Here is a 17,328-nt window from a genome sequence, read left to right on the forward strand (position 1 = left end):
TGAATCACTTAAACTAGAAATGGAAGGAATTGGGTACGTGGCTTGGGTATGTGGCAGACCCTAGGGGTGTGTGTGGGCATGGAGTGGGTGGTCAGAGCCTTTCATATTCTTCATGTTTGGGTTTGGGGGCAGGTGCCAGGTGGAGGCTTACCTATGACTCATAGGAGGAGGTGATATTTCTAACAATAGCCTTGAGGTAGTGAGCTCCCCATCTCTGGGAGTGTGTAAATGGGAAGGGCATTTGTCAGAGGTGGTCTGGGGTGGGAGTGTCCCAACCCAAGGGTGCCTGGGGAGGGGCACAGATCACAGGAGGATGGGTTGACAGGATTGGAATTTAGTGGTCTGTTGGGAGTTGTTCATGGGGAAGGTGGGTTTAGGGGGTCAGGATTGGGGTGTCTCAGGGCACACATCATAGCAGACAAGTTAGATCAGCCTGCGGGGCGGGGTGTCCAGAAGTGGATGGGGCAAGCCCTGGAGGAACGACAGGACAGAGCCGGCTGTAGCAGAGGCTTTACTGCCCCCACACCCTCCCCAGCTCCACCCTGGTCAGTAGCATTTGCGGTACACAATATAGGGACCCTGTTCCTCGTACTGCTCCCGCAGGACCCAGCAGGACTGGAAGGCGCGCAGGGAGGCCAGGATGGAGCCTCCGATCCACACGGAGAAATTCCTGGTGGGCTGGGCAGCCACCACCACGTGGGTCTCGGGAGGTAGAGCGCGCAGCAGCTCTGCCTGGAAGCGACCCTCGAAGCCGGTGAAGAGCGAGGACCCCCCGCAGAGAAGCACGTTCTGGGTCAAGTTCCTGCGCATCTCCAGGGACACCTTGCGGAGACTCTGCTTGGCCATGGTGGAGAGGCCGACGGGGGACAGCCCCGGGACCTCTGGGGGGTTGAACAGCAGCTCCGGACACTGGAACAGCTCCTTGCCCAGGGTGACCATGCGCCCGTCGGGCAGCTTCAGGGTCCGCTTGTACTCCTGCTCTGGCCGGGCCTGCTCCTTCTGAAAGTCAGAGGCCACATAGCAATAGTGGTGCTTAATGTTCTCCACCAGGTCCAGGTCCTGCTGTCCCAGGGGCAGGCCGGCCTGGAGCAGCATCTCCGCCAGGAAGGCGGTCAGGTGGTTGCCCGCCAGGTCCAGACGCTCCGTGGCGTGGGGCAGGTTGTAGCCCTGGAAGACGGGCACCGTGTAGGTGACCCCGTGTCCCGTGTCCACCACCAGCCCGCTGACACGCCCGTGGGCGTAGACAGACAGCACCGACTGCGATGCCACATACATGGCTGGGGAGCGCAGCGACTCGAAGGCCACCTCCACTAGCTTCTCACGGTTGGTGGCCGGACTGAAGGGTGGGTCGGAGAACAGCAGCGGGTGGTCGTGGGTGGCCACTCGGAGGTCGTGCTCCAGCAGGTGGCGCCAGATGAGCTCGGCGGCATCCCAGTCCACTACGATACCGCTGCGCAGGGGTTGCACGAGCGTCAGCTCCGGGCGCACGCGGGCTGCCTCGCCGATGAACGTCTGTAGCCCCGACTGCCCCGAGGTGGCGGGGTTCTTAGGCTGGCAGCCCAGGATGGTGGCCACGGTGTAGGTGGGGCTGGCCTGCCCAGCAAAACCTACCTTACAGGTGCCTGTGCCCATGTCAATAACCACCGCGCCTGTCTTTGGTGGCAGCCTGTCGGCCACCATGCTGGAGGAGTCCCGCTGCAGGTGCATGTTCACTACGTTGGGACTGGCGTTTGGGCCGGGCCTGGGGGCTTCCAGGGAGGACTGGGATTCTGAGGGCTTGGGTGGACGTGCATCCATGGTTGCAGGACCCCAGGTGAGGGGGCTTTTCCTCTGGGGTTGGGGTTGTGGGGAGAAGAGGTTGAGGCCCGGCCAGTAGCGAGGGCAGGCAGAGAGGAGGAGGGGGCGAGCCCACAATCTATGACGTCACGGTGCACCCTCAGCCTTCTTAAGACATCACAATGTAGCCAAGAGGATGGATGGGTCCTTGCCCAGCCCTGCCTGCCCCAAGGCTGTCATCTCTTCTCCGAAGAGCCAAATTTGGAGGAGGAGATGAGCGTATCAGAGCAGGGCCCTCTGACACATTTCTGCCGGATGCGCTAGAAGCTAATGCGATGGCACCTGGTTTTTGAGAAAAGACAAGCTTTTTGTTGCAGATCGGCCCACTGGGAGCTAGGAATCCAGCTCAAATCTGTTTCTTGGCTGGCTTTAAGGCAGTAATTTTACTAGAAAAGTTTTGAGGCCGGGTGCTGTGGCTTACACCTGTAATCCCAGCACTTTGGGAAGCGGAGGCGGGTGGATCGCCTGAAGTCAGGAGTTTGAGACCAGCCTGACCAACATGGAGAAACCCCGTCTCTACTAAAAATACAAAAATTAGCCAGATGTGGTGGCGCTTGCCTGTAGCACCAGCTACTCGGGAGGCTGAAGCAGGAGAATCGCTTGAACTGGTGAGGCGGAGGTTGTGGTGAGCGGAGATCACGCCATTGCACTCCAGCCTGGGCAACAAGAGCGACACTCCATCTCAAGAAAGAAAGAAAGGAAAGAAAGGAAAGAAAGAAAAGGTTTGGATGGGGGTGGGTTCTGGGATTAGCAGGTGATTGGTGGAAGGAAAGGGGAGGTCTGGGAAGTCCTGGGGCATGCGCAGGTATCTTCATAGGCCGCATGTGCATATTTACAGGGAGTGAAACATGCAGGGGAAATTCGTGGTGTGATGTCAGCAAGCTCTTTCTGCATCAACTCCAGTTGGCTATATTGGTTCCAGCAGATTTCAGCCAGTCAAAACCTCATAAGTGGGGCCGAGCATAGTGGCTCACACCTGTAATCCCAGCACTCTGGGAGGCCGAGGCAGGAGATCACCTGAGGTCAGGAGTTCGAGACCAGCCTGGTCAACATGGTGAAACCTGTCTCTACCAAAAAATACAAAAATTAGCCTGGCATGGTGGCGCATGCCTGTGGTCCCAGCTATTAGGGAGGCTGAGGCAGGAGAATCACTTGAATCCTTGACTACAGGCATGTGCCACCACACCCAGATAATTTTGTTCATTTTTTGTAGAGATGGGGTCTCACTGTGTTGCCCAGGCTGGTCTTGAATTCCTGGACTCAAGCAATCCTCCCATCTCGGCCTCCCAAAGTGCTGGGATTACAGATGTGAGCCACCGTACCCAAAAAGTATATTATTTCTGTAACAATGTGCCCCCCATTTATTTTTTTTTGAGATGGAGTCTCATTCTGTCATCTAGGCTGGAGTGCAGTGGTACAATCTCGGCTCACTGCAAACTCCACCTCCTGGGTTCAAGCAATCTTCCCGCCTCAACCTCTCAAGTAGCTGGGATTACAAGCGTGCACCACCATGCCTAACTAAGTTTTGTATTTTTAGTAGGGAGGGGGTTTCACCATGTTGGCCAGGCCGACCTCAAACTCCTGTCTTCAAGTAATCTGCCCTCCTTGGCCTCCCAAAGTGTTGGGATTACAGGTGTGAGCCACTGCGCCTGGCCAGAAATATTAATATATTATAAAGCTAATATTTAAACATTATAAAGCTAACAAAACTCTGAAGAAGTGTCAGCCCCAAAGCTGGTCCTGAGAAGAAAACAGAAAATAAATCAGGAGCAACTTGATATTTTATTAAAATATGTGTATTTATAGTGTCTATCAGGTGATAAGTAAAATACACAAATTAATTAAAAACATACGACGAGCTCCAACAACTCATTAGGACAAAATCTTTTTTTTTTTTTTTTTTTTGAGACAGTCTCACTCTGTTGTCCAGGCTGGAGTGCAATGGCTCGATCTTGGCTCACCGAAACCTCCACCTTCCAGGTTCAAGCAATTCTCCTACCTCAGCCTCCTGAGTAGCTGGGATTACAGGTGCCTGCCACTACCCCTGGCTAATTTGTGTATTTTTAGTAGAGATGGGATTTCATCATGTTGGCCAGGCTGGTCTCGAACTCCTGACCTCATGTGATCCGCCTGCCTGGGCCTCCCAGAGTACTGGGATTACAGGTGTGAGCCACCACAAATCCTCACCCTGAATCCCCACAAATTCACTCCACTTCCTCACCTTTCATTCAAGGTCACAGACTCATTATCCACTTCCTGTGAGACCGGCTCCCAATCTGTCTTAACTCCCAGCTGTTCTTGTTCTCACCCCATCTACCTGTGGTGGTGTGGTGGCTCGTGACTATAGTCCTAGCACTTCGGGAGGCCAAGGTGGGTAGATCCCTTGAGGTCAAGAGTTCGAGACCAGCCTGGCCAACATGGCGAAATCGCATCTCTGCTAAAAATACAAAAGTTAGCTGGGTGTGGTAGTGGGCACCTGTAATCCCAGCTACTCAGGAGGCTGAGGCAGGAGAATTGCTTGAGCCCAGGAGGCAGAGGTTGTAGTGAGCTAAGATGGTACCACTGCACTCCAGCCTGGGTGACAGAGTGAGACCCTGTCTCAAAATAAAAAAACTTACAAACACAGAATCACCACACAACCCAACCGTTCCGCTCCTTGGTGTATACCCAAAAGAAGTGTGCTTGAATTCTTGCTCATGCATTCTCACAGCAACCTACCTCTACAGCCAAAGGTGGAAAAAACCCAAAACCCAAGCATCCACTAATGGACAAATGCATAAACAGAATGCAATATATCAATATCATGGAATATTACTTGGTCATAAAAAGGAATGAAGGACTGGCTGTGGTGGCTTGCTCCTGTAATCCTAGTATTTTGGGAGGCCAAAGCAAGAGGATTACTTGAGGCCAGGAGCTTGAAACCAGCCTGCTCAACATAGTGAAACTCCAACTCTACAGAAAGTAAAAAAAAAAAAAAAAAAAAAAAAAAATTCCAGGCTCTGGTGGCATGCACCTGTAGTCCTAGCTGCTTGGGAGGCTAAGGCAGGAGAATCACTTGAGCCCGGGAAGCAGAGTTTGCAGTGAGCCAAGATCGCACCACTGCATTCCAGCCTGGGTGACAGAGTGAGACCCTGTCTCGAAACAAACAAACAAAAAGTAAAGAAAAGAAAAGCAAAAAAGATATCTGCTACCATGTAGATGAACCTTGAAAATATTATACTAAATGAAAGAAGCCTGACACAGTAGATAGCATGTGGTATAAATTCATTTATATAAAGTATCTGGAATAGTTAAATCCATAGAAAGAGAAAGCAGATTGATGATGGCTGGCTGTGGTGGCTCATGCCTGTAATGCCAGGAGACCGAGGTGGGTGGATCACCTGAGGTCAGGGGTTGGAGACCAGCCTGGCCAACATGGAGACAACAAACCTTGTCTCTCCTACAAATAAAAAAATACAAAAATTAGCCGGGCATGGTGGTGCATGCCTGTACTCCCAGCTACTCGGGAATCTCAAGAGAATCACTTTAACTGGGAGGCGGAGGTTGCAGGGAGCCGAGATCACGCCATTGCGCTGCAGCCTGGGTGACAGAGTCAGACTCTGTCTAAAAAAAGAAAGAAAGCAGATTGATGGCTGTATGATCTTAGAGGTGGGTGCAGAGGGGATTTGGGGTTGATTACTTAATGGGCAAGAGTCTGATTCTGGGTGGGAAAAATGGCTTGGAACTAGAGAGAGGTGACAGCTGGGGCATCACTTCATGAATGTACCAGATGCCGCTGATTTGTTCACTTTAAAATAATTAATTTTTTATTATGTCAATTCCACCTCAATACAAAACATTATTTGATATTAGAAAAATAAAACTTAGAGCAAAAGCAATAACACAAAGCAGTAAATTGATGGAGGAACATTTGTTTTTAGAATCATTTCTCTCCCGAAAACCTAGTGTGTGATAAGGATAGAATTTCAAAACAGCTCAACAATGATGATTTAATAAGAGGCTTGTGGACAATAGATCACACATGTGTAAAAGAATTTTGCTCAACTAACTTTTGCGTTTAGGAAAACTCCTAAATATATTAGAAATATTAATATATCATCAAGCTAATATTTAAACATTATAAAACTAACAAAACTCTGAGGAAGCAAGAAGAAAACAGAAACTAAATCATGGGCAACTTAGATATTTGATCAAAATATGCACATTTACAGTGTCTATCAGGTGATAAGTAAAATATAGAAATTAATTCAAAATACAGAAGGAGCTCAAACAACTCATTAGGACACAATCTTTTTTTTTTCTTTTTTCTGAGACTGAATCTGTTGCCCAGGCTGGAGTGCAGTGGCACAATCTCGGCTCACCCCAACCGCCACCTCCCAGGTTCAATTGATTCTCCTGCCTTAGCCTCTCGAGTAGCTGGAACTACAAGCACCTGCCACCATGCCCGGCTATTTGTGTATTTTTAGTAGAGACAGAGTTTCGCCATGTTGGCCAGGCTGGTCTTAGACTCCTGACCTCAGGTAATCTGCCCACCTCAGCCCCGCAAAGTGCTAGGATTACAGGTTTACAACACTGTGCTTGGCCCAATAGGACAAAATCTAATAATCTTATTTTTTAAGTGGGCAAAAGATCTGAATAGACCTTTTTTTTTTTTTTTTTGAGATGGAGTCTCACTCTGTCACCCAGGCTGGAATGCAATGGCACGATCTCAGCTCACTGCAAACTTCGCCTCCCAGGTAAAAGTAATTCTCCTGCCTCAGCCTCCCAAATGGATAGGATTACAGGCACCCACCACCATGCCCGACTAATTTTTGTACTTTTAGTAGAGACCTGATTTCGCCATGTTGGCCAGGCTGATCTCAAACTCCTGACCTCAGGTGATCCACCCACCTCGGCCTCCCAAAGTGCTGGGATTACAGACACGAGCCACTGTGCCCAGCCTCTGAATAGATATTTTTCAAAACAAGACATACAAATGGCAAACGGGCATATGAAAAGGTGCTCAACTTCATTGATCATCAGAGAAATGCAAATCAAAACTATGATGAGATATCATCTTACCCCAGTTAAAACAGCTTACATCCAAAAGACAGGCAATAATACCTGCTGGCGAGGATGTGGAGAAAATGGAACGCTTGTACAGTATTGGTGGGAATGTAAGTTAGTTCAACCACTATGGAGAGCAGTAAGGGCCACATAGACACTGTTTCTAAAAAAATAATTTAAAAAAGAGGCCTGGCGCCATGGCTCACACCTGTAATCCCAGCACTTTGGGAGGCACAGGCAGGAAGATCTCCTGAGCTCAAGTGTTCAAAACCAGCCTGGGCAACTTGGCAAAACTGAGTCTCTACTAAATATACAAACATTAGCTGAGTGTGGTGGAGCACGCCTGTAATCCCAGCTACTTGGGTGGCTGAGGCACACGAATCGCTTGAGCCTGGGTTGCCGAGGTTGTAGAGAGTCAAGATCGCACCACTGCACTGCAGCCTGGGTGCCAGGGTGAGACTGTGTGTAAAATAAATAAATAAATAAATAAATTGGTGAATAGAAGAATAATTGAATAACTGCCTCAGACATTTATACAGTTCTCATCTCATTCTGGCCACACAGAAGACCATGTTGGCCTCATCTCCTTGATTTTAAAAGTAGCCATACTAAAATCAAGGAGACTAGATGTATCACTCCTAGGCCAAATCATGAAAGAAAATGTGTAAGAGTTTCATGTGCGGGTCGTCTCTGTGATCCGAATTGAAGAAGGCATGAGTTTTAGATGCTGCATCACCGAGATCGTGGTGATTCCATCATCGTTACCTTTATAACTTGTGAGCATTTTTACTGCCAGTAATCATTATTAGATATACAATCTGAGATAGGAGTTAATATTTACTGTATTAATATCCCGGGCTGGGAGTGGTGGCTCATGCCTGTAATCCCAGTGCATTGGGAGGCAGAGGCAGGAGGCTCACTTGAGCCCAGTTTGAGACCAGTCAGGACAACATAGCGAGACCCCTATCTCTACAAAAAATTTTAAAAATCAGCCAAGTGTGGTGGTAAGTGCCTGTAGTCCCAGCTATTTGGGAGACTGAGGTGGAAGGATGGTTTGAGCCCGGGATTTCAAGGCTGCAGTGAGCTGAGATTGTGCCACTGAACTTCAGCCTGGGCAACAGATCAAGACTCTGTCTCAAAAATAAAATGTTTTTTCCTTTAGGCTTAAATTCTAACCCTCAAACCTCCAATGTGAAGGTGTTAGGAGGTGGGACCTTGGGAGATGATGAGGTTACAGAGGTGGAACCCTTGCAGATGGGATTAGTGGCCTTCTGAAAGTGACAAAAGAGAGCTCGCCAGCACCTTCCATGTGAGGAGACAGGGAGGATATGCCAGTCTCCAACCTGGAAGAGGGTCCTCATCAGACCGGGATCATGCTGGCACCCTCGTCTTGGACTTCCAGCCTCCAGAACTGTGATAAACAAATGTCTGTTCTTAAAAAAAAAAAAAAAAAAAAAATGTGTGGAAAGCAATGTTAATGTTCCCAATCACTTTTAGTACATTCTTTCCTTAACTATGTCTTAATGCATAGTTGTGTTGGATGGCCTAGTTTGTAATGTTAGAATATGCATGTTAGTGAATTAATAAATACAGCAGTAAAGAATACTGTTCAGGTCGGGGGTGGTGGCTCACGCCTGTAACCCCAGCACTTTGGGAGGCCGAGGCGGGCCAATCACCTGAAGTCAGGAGTTCGAGACCAGCCTGACCAACATGGAGAAACCCCGACTCTACTAAAAACACAAATCAGCCGGTCGTAGTGGCACAAGCCTTTAATCCTGGCTACTCAGAGGGCAGAGGCAGGACAATCACTTGAACCCGGGAGGCAGAGGTTGTGGTGAGCCGAGATCATGCTATTGCACTCCAGCCTGGGCAACAAAAGCTAAACTCCATCTCAAAAAATTAAAAAAAAAAAAAAAAAAAAAAGAATGCTGTTTGTTGACCATTTGATGGACTAGTCTTGGTGCTTCCTGGTGGGCGAGGTGAGCCCTGCCCCACCCTCCACCCCTTCCAGTAGACATGGCATAAGAGCGATTCTCACTTTCTGCTATAGCCTTTTATCCATTGGCTGAAATGATTTTTTTTTATGTCTTATAAATGTTTCCATAGTAAAAAAATGAATTGACTTTTATAGTGACTCTTTTGGGGATTGTTACCCATAATTTGTCTGAACTCCTAAAAAATGGAAGTAGGCCAAGCACAGTGGCTCATGCCTGTAATCCCAGCACTTTGGGAGGCCGAGGCGGGTGGATCACCTGATGTCAGGAGTTCAAGACCAGCCTGACCAATGTGGTGAGACCCCAACTCTACTAAAAATACAAAAATTAGCCGAGCACGGTGGTATACACCTGTAGTCCCAGCTACTTGGGAGGCTGAGACAGGATAATTGCTTGAACCCAGGAGGCAGAAGTTGCAGTGAGCTGAGATGGTGCCATTGCACTCTAACCTGGATGACAGAGGGAGAGTCTGTCTCAAAAAATAAATAAATAAATAAATAAAAGGAAGTGAAGGTAAATATGCAAGATGTTGTGAGAGAGTTTCTAATTGTGATTCCTCCATAATTGTCCAGACAGACCACCCCTGGGGGTCTATTCACAAAAGACTCTTTAGAAGTTCTAACTCATGCATTTGAGAAACACTGAGGGAAATTTGAAGATGACCTGTTGTGGGGGTATAAATGGATTCGTAAATGTGTTTTGTTATTGTGTGAGTCTGTGTGTGTGTGTGTGTGTGTGCTGTCATCTGTGGAGTGGGGGATACTCTTTTGCCTTGAGAAAGCTCATCTCTATCCACTTAGTGTGAGCTGTACCATCTGTGCCTTGTACCCAATAGAAATAAAACAATTTGCTGTAGAAATGGAATTTTATTTTACTTTACTTTATTTTATTATGATTATTATTTTTAGACCGGGTCTCACTCTGTCACTCAGGCTGGAGTGCAATAGCACAATCTCACATCATGGCAACCTCTGCCTCCTGGACTCAAGCCATCCTCCCACCTCAGCCTCTCGAGTGGGGAGATCCCACGTCTGCCTAATTTTTGCATTTTTTCTAGAGATGGCGTTTCCTCATGCTGCCCAGGCTGGTTTCCAACTCCTGGGCTCAAGTGATCCACTGGCCTCAAGCCTCCTAAAATGCTGGGATTACAGGTGTGACCAATACTGCCAGGAGGAAATGGAGATTTCTTTTCTTTTTTTTTTTTTTTTGAGATGGAGTCTCGCAATGTCACCCAGGCTGGAGTGCAAGCCTCAGCTCACTGCAAGCTCTGCCTCCTGGGTTTACACCATTCTCCTGCCTCCCGAGTAGCTGGGACTACAGGCGCCTGCCACCACGGCCAGCGAATTTTTTTTTTTTTTTTTCAGTACAGACAGGGTTTCACTGTGTTAGCCAGGATGGTCTCGATCTTCTGACCTCATGATCCACCCACCTCAGCCTCCCAAAGTGCAGGGATTATGGGCATAAGCCACCAGGCCAGACCCAGAAATGGAGATTTTTGAGCAAACACATTAAAGAAAATAAACACAAATAGATGAAACTCATTTTAACATGTTTATTTCACCCAAGAAATACAGATATAATCAACACCAATACAATCTACATCACAATGATGAATAAGATACATGCTACAATGCTTCATTCTCAGTTGCAAAATCTAGTATGTGTTTTACAGCAAACCTCAATTGGAAACTGAATTTTGATCACACATGCTTGACGTACATGTCAATTTCATGAGAGTTACAATCTCAGGATAAGTCTCACATAGCCTAAGAGTCCAAACATACCTTCAAGTGTTCCAACAACTTATTCACTACTTATTCTTAGAACTGAATTTACAAACAAAAATCCCATCCCATTTATTGCTGAATTGCATCCCATTGAAAGAATGGGTCACAGTTTCTGTTTCTGTTCATAGTTGAATGAGGTTAAAGTCCCATCCATCTATTGGCGATGGTGAGGACAGATGCTAGAAGCCTCTGACCTCAGCCTTGTCAACATGAGTTCTAATTTCTTTAGAACAACTATCTCAGGATGGGAAAGATGGTGCCAATGCTAAGTGCCTATTGTATTGATTATGAATCAATGAAACTCTCCTGGAGGTTGTCCCATTTGGATTCCAACCAGCACTGTCAGAGTGTTCCAGCTTCTCCACAAGCTCTGCAACCCTTGGGATGGTCAGTCATTGTCATGGTGGCTTTTCTAAGAGCTTCCTGGTTGTATTTCAAGGTGTATTTGATGTCTATTTCCCCAGGGGAGGGATGTTGAACACTTTTTGAAGTGGTTCTTTACATCCCCTTTGAGGAAATGTCTGTTCAAGTCTTTTGCTGGGTTTTGAACAGAATCATTTGTTTGTTCCCTTGGAGTTTTGACAGCTCTTTGTGTATTCTGAGTATGAGCAGTCCTTGCGTGTATATGAGATTTGCAAATATTTTCTGCCCCAGTCTCAAGGTTGCTCTTCTATAGAAATCAAGAGCATCTGAGGCAGAGCAAAGGTTCAGGTGGAGGACGGAGCATTTCTCCACCTGTCCAGCATGCACAGCACCTCTCTCCTCGGAGGTGCAGGGACGTCTGTGCAGGGAGACACCCTGAAAAAGCAGGTGTGCTCAATTCTGAACAGAGCATCTCTGATTTCCGTCTGGCGCCTGAGGGTTCATGGCCCATCGGCCTTAGAAGAGACGTCTTCGGGCCTTGCACATTGGCCTCCATAGAACCTTGTGGCAAATTCTGGGCTCTGGACTGGGTGAGGGAGGTAGAGGTCTGAGGGCAGAGCTGGGCAGGGGCTCCAGGACATGGAGATCCAACTTGAATTCTTCAGGCAGAGCCTGTCTCCAGGAATCAGGCTTGGGCATCTGGGATGAGCCCTGGGGGACAGCCGCTCTGTAGTAAGGTTTGAGGTAGAGGATGCGCCAGGAAGAAGGGCTGATTCCATGCACGAGGTTTGATGGGGGTCCCATCAGGGGCACGAAGCCTTGGGGAGCCTCACCCTCTTGTACTGAAGGCGCCACGCACACATTCTCTGCTCTCCGGGCTCTCACAGATCCATTTCCAATGTCAATCTCCCAGACAGTCTCTGTACTCGTGAGCAGGAGCCAGCGGGCATGGGCAGGGAACAAGAGATCCTTCAAGGACATCAAGACTTGCTCAGGGACCACCAGGAGGAGCACATTCAGGAGGCTGAGTCGCAGGGCTCCCTGTGGATCCAGCACCAGGACCTCCTCTCCCAGGCGCAGGTACAGGACCATTCCTGGTTCCAACACCATGATGATCACCTTCGTCTGGGGAAGCTGTGGGTCCTGGGGGAGAAAAGCCATGGGTCAGTCATTGTCCTGTTAGGGAGGCTCCAACAGGGACAGACCAAGGCAGGGAGCTGCCAGCAACTTCCCCAACCATAAATTAAACTCTGCAGGGACACCCAGAATTTGCACTTGTATTGACACCCCTTGGGACAGTCATTTCCTGGAAGTCCCCTAGGGCCTGAGGCTCAGGCAGACCTGTCTCCCCCACACCCACCTAGGTGGTGTGACCTTACCTGGGGCAGCTCCAGGGGCAGCTGTGCAGGGTGGTGGGGACCTGGCTGCGCTCGAGCTGGTTCTGCACCTGTGGAGAGAGCAGAGTGTGCAGGTGAAAGCCCTTGTCATGCAGGATGCCCTCGAGGGTTAAAGGTGCCACCATGAGAAAGACCAAATGCAGAAGAAGCCAGGTACAGGACACCTGCCCACGGGGCTGCAGGAGGAAGCTCCAGACACTCTGGACAGCACAGCTGCTCGTCTCATGATGTGATGGGACACTGGCTTCCTAGCAGGGGACTCAGGATGAAAAAGACAAGATGCCTCACCTGGCTGAGGACCCAGCTCCTCCACTTTCTGGCGTTTTGGGGCATTTGATTGCGTGCTGGTGGAGCTGTAAGACAGAGGGACACAGTCAGATTTCGGGCAGTTACCTAATGTCCAATTCCCCGAATCCCCACAAATTCACTCCACTTCCCCCCGTTTCATTCAAGGTCACAGACTCGTCATCCACTTCCTGTGAGACCTGCTCCTAATCCGTTCTAACTCCCAGCTGTTCTTGCTCTCACCCCATCTACCTGAGCTTCCCTGGGTTAGGAAAAGGCAGGGAAGGAGGGTCGGTGCCCTCAGGGACCAGTTTACCCTTTCAGGAGTTCATGCAGATGAGAGTTAGAAACCTCTCCTTGAGTGTGAGGACTTGGAGAAAGATGTTGAGATGCCAGAAATGTGGCACCTCTGTCTATACAGGTAACATAGGAATGGGGTGTTAGGATTCTAATTAAAACAAGAAAAAAGGAAGGAATTTGTCGGGCGTGGTGGCTCACGCCTATAATCCTAGCACTTTGGGAGGCCAAGGTAGGAGGATTGCTTGGGTCCAGGAGTTTGAGAGCAGCCTGGGCAACATGGTGAAACCTAGTCTCTACTAAAAACACAAAACATTAGCGGGGCATGGTGGTGCACGCCTGTGCTCCCACCTATTCAGGAGGCTCGGGCGGGAGGATCACCTGAGACTCAGAGGTGGAGCCTGCAGTCAGCTAAAATCACACCACTGCAATCCAGCATGGAGGATCACAGTGAGATGCTGTCTCAATAAAATAAATAAGTAAATAATACAAATATAAAAATTAGAAATTAAAAAAGGAAGAAACTGGTTTTTTCTCTTAGTAGATCATGAACTCCTCACATCACATCCTACAATCTCCCTTCTTGCAGACCACAGAGCCCCTTCTCCGTGGAGCTGGTTGGGTGGATTGAAAGCGGGGCTGCCCTGAGATATGTGTGTGGTTGGGTTGTAGAAGCCTTCCCAGCACCTCGTGATCACTTACCCGCACCTCACTTCCTTCTTGCCCCAAATTCAAAACATCCAATCTCATGGCAGGTTCATGCATCTCTTTTCCCTTCCCCTCTCTCCAACACACACCCACACAACCCACAGGCAGGTCACCCTGCAGGCGTCCCCGGCACACAGCACAGCTCACCCGCTCTCTCCCGCCTGGTCGCTCTTGGATCCTGTGCAGGAATCACTGGGGCTTCTTGGGCGCCGGGAACCTTTCATGGTGAAAATTTCCAGGGTTCTCCAAGTCAGCCAATGCCAGTGTTTGTCTGTGTCCTGCAAAGATTTCTTTTTGGCCTCTGGATCCTTTACTTCCTTTGAGACAGAGGTGTCAGCCCCAAAGCTGACCCTGAAGACTTGGGCTGTGGAGCGGCGGGGCTGTGGCCAGCGGCAGGTGGATGAGGCTCTGACAACTGAGCTCTTGGGGGAATCCTTTATACCGTCAGCAGGGGGTGGAGCCAGGGGATTTATCACCAGGAACAGATGTGATTGGTTGTTCCTGGTATGACAGTGGAAGGGGCCCTCAAGGAGGATTGGGCATAAATCAATCAATAGATGACCAATCAATAGAACCTGCTTAATCCCGTCAACAGCCAACCTGTTTCCTGCCCCCTCCCATCCTCTAGGTCTTGTCTAATGATGATAGACACTTTCTGTAATACCCAATTCATCTATCGCTGAAATAGTTTTTAATGTGTACCTGTTATATTTTCATGCAATAAAAATATGTTAATTTTCATAGTGGCTATCCTGGGGAATGGTGTGTATATGAAATGAAGCGTCAAGGGAACAGAAGCAGAAGGAAATTCCCAAGCATCTCTGAGTGTCTCTGCTTGAATTCCTGCCATGTTTTCTTTTTTTTTTTTTTTGAGACGGAGTCTCGCTCTGTCACCCGGGCTGGAGTGCAGTGGCCGGATCTCAGCTCACTGCAAGCTCCGCCTCCCGGGTTTACGCCATTCTCCTGCCTCAGCCTCCCGAGTAGCTGGGACTACAGGCACCCGCCACCTCGCCCGGCTAGTTTTTTGTATTTTTTAGTAGAGACGGGGTTTCACTGTGTTAGCCAGGATGGTCTCGATCTCCTGACCTCGTGATCCACCCGTCTCGGCCTCCCAAACTGCTGGGATTACAGGCTTGAGCCACCGCGCCCGGCCTCCTGCCATGTTTTCTAAATAAGCTGGCTTCCTTCTTTCTATCTAAGTAAGAAGCTGTTTCAGAAGTTCAGTCTTACAGCATTTGACAAATACTGCTGAGAATTTCAGGATGCCGGGAGGAAACTTTGATTGGATTTGTGGATGTGCCTCTGAAAGCGTGTGTGTGTGTGTGTGTGTGTGTGTGTGTGTGTCCAGGATGAAGTGGCTCTTCCTGGGGTGCAGACCCTTCTTTGTCTTGAGAAAGTTCATTGCTGTTAACTCATTGTGGGTTTTGCGGACATTTTCCTTTTTTTTTGAAATTGAGTCTCGCTCTGTCACCCAGGCTGGAGTGCAGTGGCACAATCTCAGGTCACTGCAACCTCGGTCTCCTGGGTTCAAGCAATTCTCCTGCCTCAGCCTCCTGACTAGCTGAGAGTACAGACGCCCGCCACCACTCCTGCTTATTATTATTATCATTTTTTGTATTTTTAGTAGAGACCGGGTTTCACCATGATGGCCTTGCTGGTGTTGAACTCTTGACTTCAAGTGATCGACCTGCTTCAGCCTCCCAAAGTGCTGGAATTTTAGGTGTGAGCTACCACACTCGGCCTGTGGACATTTTCTGATATTTACACGAAGATATCCACTGTACATAACCATGTTTAAAGAACATCAGTTATTGCAGTCCTTGTTTTTTTCCACTTACCTTCTGCATCTTCTCTGCTCCTATTTCTGCTCAATAAATCTCTTCAAACTGCAAACCTAATCAGTGCACCTTTCCCCTCAAAATACTTTGTTTCCATGTCTAACAAATATTTATTGAAAACGATATGGTCCATGCCATTCACTCTTTTTTTTTTTTAACCTTTTTATTTTTATTTATTTATTTGTATATCTGTTGATTGATTGAATGATTGATTTGAGACAGAGTCTCACTCTGTCGCCCAGACTGGAGTGCAGTAGTATGATGTCGGCTCACTGTAACCTCCATCTCCCAGGTTCAAATGATTCTCTTGCCTCAGCCTCCCAAGTAGCTGGGACCACAGGCGCACGCCACCATGCCTGGCTAATTTGTGTATTTTTAGTAGAGATAGGGTTTCTCCACGCTGGCCAGGCTGCTCTCGAACTCCTGACCTCAAATGATCCCCCCGCCTCGGCCTCCCAAAATGCTGGGATTACAGACGTGAGCCACCATGCCCAGCCTCTTTTAAATTTCCTTTTGTTCTTCACTTTAGTTCTTAAAACACAATAACTTTAATTACAAAAAGCGAGTCACTTCACAGTCTGATAATACGTGTCTCTTGGTGCAATACAACTTTGAATATAAAGAAGAAAATGATAACCTTCATCATACCAAGATTTATTTATTAGGAGCTACAATTCATCAAAATTCACCACTGAGAGAGGGAGTGGAAACCTCCAGAGTGGGCAAGTTATTTGCGTTAAATTTATTTGTTAAAGTACATCAAACCAGAATGTATATGACTTTTGTCGAATTGTTAACAAATATTGCAAACAATTAAAAATAGGTAGAAAACTTGAATAGGGTGTGCCACAAAGGGAATAAACAAATAGTCGGTAAAAAAAAAATGTGAAAATAAATTATTTAATTTCTCTAGCTTCAGGGCAATGCTAATAAAAATCACCATGAGATACTCTTATACACCCATTGGTTTGGCCAACATGGAGAAGACAGCAACACTACATCCTGCCAACAAACCAAATGCCCATCAAGAGGGATGAACACTGTGGTATCTGCAACCACTGGAACTCTACACAGTGATAAGAATTCAACAATAACAATTGACTCAAGAGTAAAGATGTATCTCACAAATCTAATGTTGAGCTGCACACCACAGAGGGGTTTTTTGGGGTTTTTGCTGTTGTTGTTGTTGTTTTTTAGACAGTGTTTCATTCCTGTCACCAAGGCTGGAGTGCAATGGCATGATCTGGGCTCACTGCAACCTCCACTTCCTGGGCTCCAGTGATTCTCCTCCCTCAGTCTCCCCAGTAGCCGAGACTACAAGAAAAAATGCATATACAAGATCTCGCACTGTCACCTAGGGTGGAATGCAGTGGCACAATCCCAGCTCACTGTAGCCTTGAAATCCTGGGCTCAAGCGATCCTCCCACCTCAGCCTCCCAAGTAGTTGGGGCTACTGGTGTGGACCACCATACCCAGCTAACTTTCTTATTTATTTATTTATTTATTTATTTATTTATTTATTTATTTATGTAAAGACGGGTCTCACTATGTTACCCAGGCTGGTCTTGAACTCCTGGCCTCAAGTGATCCTCCTGCCTCAGTCTCCCAAAGCACTGGGGTTACAGGTGTGAGCCACTGCACCTGGTCTTTAGTGTTTTATATCTTCAAGGAAATATATTTGCATTGTAGAAAATGATGAATCTTGGCTGAAGATGAAGAAATCCATTAGGTAGCTTCTATTTTTTGAGATGGGTCATTGAGGGGGGTTGTGGTGGGT

The 17,328-nt window shown here is 47.8% G+C and overlaps 1 protein-coding gene across 1 annotated transcript; it reads right to left on the bottom strand.

The window, feature by feature from the left end:
* Positions 1-496: 496 nt before the first annotated feature.
* Positions 497-1,913, bottom strand: ACTL9 (actin like 9). The gene is given in 1 exon segment (NM_001194016.2): positions 497-1,913. A coding segment is annotated over 1 exon segment (1,251 nt). The 5' UTR covers positions 1,798-1,913; the 3' UTR covers positions 497-546.
* Positions 1,914-17,328: the final 15,415 nt, after the last annotated feature.

This window comes from Macaca mulatta, chromosome 19 (genome assembly GCF_049350105.2).
Source record: "Macaca mulatta isolate MMU2019108-1 chromosome 19, T2T-MMU8v2.0, whole genome shotgun sequence".
Lineage (NCBI taxonomy): Eukaryota > Metazoa > Chordata > Mammalia > Primates > Cercopithecidae > Macaca > Macaca mulatta.